Source organism: Helianthus annuus, chromosome 4 (assembly GCF_002127325.2).
Source record: "Helianthus annuus cultivar XRQ/B chromosome 4, HanXRQr2.0-SUNRISE, whole genome shotgun sequence".
NCBI lineage: Eukaryota > Viridiplantae > Streptophyta > Magnoliopsida > Asterales > Asteraceae > Helianthus > Helianthus annuus.
In genome coordinates, this window is record NC_035436.2 from 20,269,638 (window position 1) to 20,275,771 (window position 6,134).

General features: G+C 37.2%; 1 protein-coding gene across 1 annotated transcript; it reads right to left on the minus strand.

Moving 5' to 3' along the window:
- Positions 1-309: 309 nt before the first annotated feature.
- LOC110899032 (F-box/LRR-repeat protein At5g63520) lies at positions 310-3,899 on the minus strand. Its single transcript, XM_022145895.2, has 11 exons — positions 3,772-3,899; positions 3,175-3,364; positions 2,977-3,084; positions 2,787-2,879; positions 2,601-2,687; positions 2,408-2,494; positions 2,278-2,320; positions 2,074-2,196; positions 1,813-1,988; positions 1,470-1,555; positions 310-837 (listed from the first exon to the last, which is right to left on the minus strand). The coding sequence occupies exons 2-11, from the start codon at positions 3,358-3,360 to the stop codon at positions 438-440; spliced, it is 1,389 nt and encodes a 462-aa protein (XP_022001587.1). The 5' UTR covers positions 3,361-3,364; positions 3,772-3,899; the 3' UTR covers positions 310-437.
- Between the last annotated feature and the right edge of the window lie 2,235 nt (positions 3,900-6,134).

A 6,134-nucleotide genomic window follows, 5' to 3' on the forward strand; every position in this document is an offset into this window, starting at 1 on the left:
TCTCAGACGGCGATTCAAATCTACGCATCACTAATAAATATAAAGAAACTCATTGTATCACCAACATCTCTATTTCAGACCGGCGGCAGTGTAACCCGAGCAGGTAGTGGGGTACCCGCTCCCCTTCGGTAAGTGGCCCAGTTGGACTTTATTGCTGCCATTGCAGATCCCAAAATTTATGCATCATTGAACATGCAGCATCATTATCTATGACACCTGTATAGCCCAAGAATTTTAACAGAATAAAACATGAAAACAAAAAAATATTACATATTAAATAAGGTAGCATTTGAAATGATGTTATAACTATTTTACTCTACAAAAATATAAAATCCATGTTTAAAACTTTGTTCAATCCCACATACATAATCTATTAAACTCAAGAAAACTGAAATAAACACCAAAGTCTCAATACAAAACCAACATGCTTCCTTTTTCTATGGACGGTAAGACATAATCAGATAGACAGCAGAGGATGCATGCAGGCAACAATGCCCCAACTTTTGTTCTTGAGATTCTTTAATATAGCCACGCCCAACTTCCCCAAAACAAAATGTTCCGCCAAGTGTCACCCCCGGAAAGTTGTCCAAAAACGGTGAGCTGTCAACGTTTGGTTGTCCGTGGACAAACTTACCCCGATCACAAGAATTGAAAATAAGACCGCCAAACACCTCCCACTTATCACCGCCACTGGTTCTCCCTTGCTTGAAAGTTCTCATTTGGTTAGAGACATTGGCAATAGAAGATAAAGCAGTTGTGGAATCTGGGCGGTAAACACGCAAAGTATCGCCTTTTTTAATGCCTATACCACCAACCCTAAGGCTCTCCGCATTATCCCTGCATGAAAGTGATTAAAGTTTTTGACCCATTTAGTTATTAATAATTTGTGGGGTTTATTTTCTTAATGAGTAAAGAACACATATAGTCCCTGTGGTTAACCAAAATTTTGGATTTAGTCCCTAGTTTTCCAACAGTACATGGATGGTCCCTATGGTTTGCACTTTGTAACGCATTTAGTCCCCAACTTTTAGTGACTAAATGCATTACAAAATGCAAACCACAGGGTCCATCCATGTACTTTTGGCAAAAATTGAGGACTAAATGCGTTACAAAGTACAAACCACAGAGACCATCCATGTACTTTTGGAAAGCTGGGGACTAAATCTAAAATTTTGGTTAACCACAGGGACCATCCGTGTACTTTACTCTTTCTTATTCTTAACAACTCAAGGAGATAAGATCAAGAAAGTTAACTATTATGAAAGCGGGTCAAATGGGTAAAAGTGTATGTTTAATACATAGAGCTCACTTTAGTCAATGAATAGTTTAATACTTAAATAATAGAACTTGAAATCATATTTGGCAAACTACTTATTAAGAAAAAGTTGTAGAAGAAAACTGATGATATTTGTAGTCGCGTAATAAAAGGATGATATGATAAAACAAGAAAAAAACTGTAGTTATCTTACCCAAAAAATTCGTGGAATGCAAAAGAAGTCATCCGTCCATCTTTTTCCAGCCCAAAGTAGACACGGAGCTCGATCGGGACTCCTGGCTATCATTATCTATGAACGGTTAAAAGTATGGAGACAAAAAGGGCAATTTGGAAGAAAATAGTGTAACACGGTTAGATTATCTCGTGAGTTAATGAGTTTTCATACGCCAAGTCAGCACCATGCGAGTGCCATATCAGCAAAAGATCACCATGGTCATAACTAACCACGCGTAACATCATTCTTTTTACCATGGAAACCTTTTTTTCATAAGTTGATAGTTGCTTATTCTAGTTACTACAGGTACAGAATAGCATACGTCTTCATAAGCTAGATTCCAAATTGTATTAGCATCAAGAAGCTCATGTGACCCTTCTCTTCTTGCAATGAGCCAAGTCTGAAAGCCATTATCTTTAACACGTGTCACCTTGTATGCATGGCCTATGGGTAACAGTCCACTTGACAATGCAGCATGAAACTGAGTTTCTCCAATACCTACTCAAAAGAGAGAGAAATATAAGAAAATGATAAGTATAAAATATAGATGAATATATCTAAAAAAGTGTATTTTTGAAGTTACCAAGAGGTTTGTTCCTGTCCATGACAAATACCAAGGCAACAGCATCACAATTACGTCCAATAGTATGTTGGAACTGACATTGATAATCGCCAACAATGACAGTTTCTGGTGACATGATATTATCTAAAATATAGTAAAGAAATAGAACTATAAAATCGATTATAATAAGTCAGCATAACAAAGTGTTTCTGAGACAACACGCACCCATCTTTTCCATAGCAGCTGTTACGACACATCCTTGATGTTTCTGTTATAGAATTTAATGAGGATAATGAAGTGCAAAACCAATATGATCTTGTAAAAAAGTAACATCAGGAACAACCGAACAACTTACACTGAACATTATTATAGCAGCAGGAGATATACAGCCAGAAATAGAAGTTGAGAAGGCAGTAATCTCTTTTACAAATTGGGATGGTTTCTGATACATATATATGCAAACTTGTTAAGATAACACAGAACAAATAGGAGTTACTGTGGCATGATAAGTTTGATGTTGTGTGTAACAAAGATGAGATTTACGGTACCATCAGTGGGATTGTTTTGACTTTTATCCCTGGTAGAAATCCAACCATTAACATGATTATGGCGCCAGTACGATCATAATCTTCCCACTGAATATGTAGGTTATTTGATTCGTTACTTTCTTAGCAATGAAACTTACTAGAGTTATAAAAGAAAAAAAAAATCTGTAAGTACAAAAATGAGTAAACCTCGTCGAATTCATCAGAAATCGCATCTCTTCCAATAACTCCACGGGAACAATTAGTAATGACAGGAACGTTGGAGCCTAGTTTTTCGGTAATCTGCAAGTAACTCATTATATACATAATACTAAAGGTCTTTCCATCCAATAATTCTTGTTTTGAAATTCATCTCAACCTCAAAGTCCAAATGACATACCAGTTGGTGAGCCCTTGGAAAATCGATCTCACGACAAACAGAAGCAATGGCAAAATGAGGACGAATTGGCTCCGATAGTACTTTATTCGCCACGCTTTCTACAGCAACCTGTTGGAAATTAAGGCAGCAAAATGAGCGAATAACACGATTCATGGACTCGTAGTATAATCTACAAGTGCTATACAGATTAGGGCTTACTTCAAGATCAGGATTGAAGGAGCAGGCGGAGGAGAGCTTAGGGCGGCTTAGAACACGACGGCAAGCACGGTTCCAGAAGCGGCTAACGCAATCGGCAGAGGCAAAATGGATGGCCGGAAGCCTACCAACTATGTTTCCAAGAAGGTCTATGTTGAGGTCATCAATGGATGTCGGTGACGTCATCATTTCGCTGATCAATGTACATAATGAAACATAGATGATTTCTGATAACTTCAAACTAAGGTTATCATTACTCTTCTACTGTAATTTAGTGTTCGAATACATATTCTAACGCAAATGATTTCAAATAACTTCAAACCTAATTCTTCTTATGTTAAATTAGTTTGTTTATTGCTACTCCACAATCGCCGGAGCTAGGGTTTCAATTTCAACCACAAAAACATAGGTCTATGCTGACGTCATCATTTCGCTGATCAATGTACATAATGAAACACAAATGATCTCTAATGAATTAAACTTAATTCTTCTATACAATAATTGTGTTTGTTTATTGTGATTAAACTCTGCAGTCGCCGGAACAAAAGTGCTTATAAAATGCAATTAATGTATGTAAGTGAGTAGGTGAGTTAGGGTTACCTGAATCGTACGTACGGATCGCCGGGAGAGATGATCAGCGACGGTAACTGTCGCCGGAAAAGTTTGTTGGAGAGGGGTTTTAAAATTGTATTTTAGTAAAATACTAAAATGCACGGATAGTTACCGGATAGTCCATGTGGTTTGTTAAAATTTCACCTATAGTCCTTAACTTTTTAAAATTACACTATTAGTTTTTTGTGATTTAACAAGTTGTTACTCGAATAGTCTCTTATAATGAATGGAGGTTAGTTTTCTCTTTATTTGTGGGACCCACCCACAGCCTACTTTATCTTCTTCTTCCACCACCGTCACTCCACCTTCAACCTACACAACAACAATCAACTAACAAAATTCAAAATCAAACAAAACAGAACTACTTATACACACATAACAGATTAACAAGATTAAACAACGGAATTAACAACATCGCGTGATTCAGAATCAAATGAAAGGGATAGAGTTGACCGATATGTTGTTTAGATTCGGATAAAAGGGACGTTGTTCGATTTCAGTTGAAAGGACTTGTCGTTGTTCGAAATCAGATGAAGGAGACGGTGATGGATGGCGATAGTGGTGGTGCGGCTGTGATGCTTCAGCTGTCGGTGATGGACTGGCCGGAAAAAACGAAATCGTCGGTAAGGGTTGCAGGTGCTGGTGGGAGGGTGACAAGGGTTGTCGAGGGTGAGGGGAGGTAGGGTGGTCAGAGGTAGGGCAGAAGTAACCGGTGGTGGTGATGGTGCTAGTGAGGTGGCCGTTGCCGGAGATGATTATGGTGGTGGAGATGATGACCGGAGAAGAGGAAGATGAAGGTGTGTGGTGGGGGTGTTTTGTATTAAATTAAAAAGTGTGTTCCACGTAAATTATAAATATTAATTGTAATTTCTTTTTATGTTTTAAGTATTATATTTATATATAAGGGTAGTTTTGTCATTTTACATGGACTTAACAGAGAAAACTAACCTCTATCTACTCTAGGGACTATCTGAGTAACAACTTGTTAAAACACAGGGACTAAGAGTGTAATTTTAGAAAGTTAACATAGGTAGTTAAAGTTATACCAATGTTGGAATTTTGACATCTATGAAACGATCCGTTAACATCATATAATTATAACTCGAAACGAAATTAAACCAGTTCATGTTTGTGATGATCAAGTTTGGATTAAGAATAGGTCAATACGTTAATGACATCGTTAGACACATTTATCTTAGGGTGGAAGGGGCACCATTGGTGACCCCTTCAGTGAGTGATGTTTGCCGAACGGTGAGGGCCGCCACCCTCAAATCGGTGAGCGGTGAGTGATGTTTGCGGTGAGTATTCACTGATGTGGAAGAGAAGATAGAGATGAGAGAGAGGGGGCTAATGGTGGGTCCTAACCCCTTTCAACCAATCACACATTTTTTTTAAATTGCACTCTTCATGTGTTTGAGCACCTCTAGTGATTGAGTGCAAAATGGGGAGTGAATGGTGGACTTGACATGGCATGAGATTATTGGGTAGCGAAAATGTTTACCGCTCCCCATTTGGGGAGCACTCCTTCCACCCTTATTATGTACCCCATTTATGACATACATAAGTCACATTTATCGTATCGTGTTACATAGGTTAATAAGTTAACACATTTTAGTGAACTGTATCAATAATTGTTTATCAAAACGACATGGTTTCATAGTTTTATTGTGTCTTATTATTTTTTTAACCATATTTAGTGAATTGTATCAATAATTTTTTACCGAATTGCTTAATTTTATTCGGGTTAAATGAGTCGTGCCGTGTCATTCGGGTTCTGAACTAGTTACCTTTAATCGTGTAAAATGTGTCATGTTGTGTAACCCACTTATTAAACATGTTCGTGTTATTTAAACATATATAATTAAACGTGTTATGTTCGGGTTTACTAGTTATGTTTGTTGTGTTTAGTTAAACATTGACAACAGTTTGGAGTTGTGAAGTGTTCATTTGTTCAATACCACTAACATGACAATAAGATCATATATTTATAGCTAGAAATAAAAGTTATCTCTAGATGGGCTTACTAAAGCTCATGACACAAATTGAATACCATAACAACATTATTGTAACATAAAACAAAATTAAAAATAGCGAGCTAATCGAAGTAGAGATTATTCTAGTTTGTGTTTACTTGGGTTTAGTAGGCTTGACCTTCACCATGGGTTGAGCTCATTAAAACATCAATCCACGTAACCATAGCACCACTAAACTTCAAATTAAGGATCAATGGGGGCAAGTTTATATTTCACGAGCTTTGAGAGCTCGATGTAGCATATTTGTGCGGTTGTACATTCTTTTAGGAGGGTGACATTTTGAAAAAAATTGGAATCATCAATCAAGTACTCTTTCCA

What these genes read in the sequence shown, in the direction of transcription:
- LOC110899032 (XM_022145895.2), bottom strand. Translation starts at nt 3,360, where the DNA reads ATGATGACGTCACCGACATCCATTGATGACCTCAACATAGACCTTCTT. An exon ending in CCTTCAATCCTGATCTTGAA is followed by an intron (nt 3,085 to 3,174) that starts GTAAGCCCTAAT and finishes AATTTCCAACAG; the next exon opens with GTTGCTGTAGAAAGCGTGGC. An exon ending in GGAATCTAGCTTATGAAGAC is followed by an intron (nt 1,556 to 1,812) that starts GTATGCTATTCT and finishes AGATAATGATAG; the next exon opens with CCAGGAGTCCCGATCGAGCT.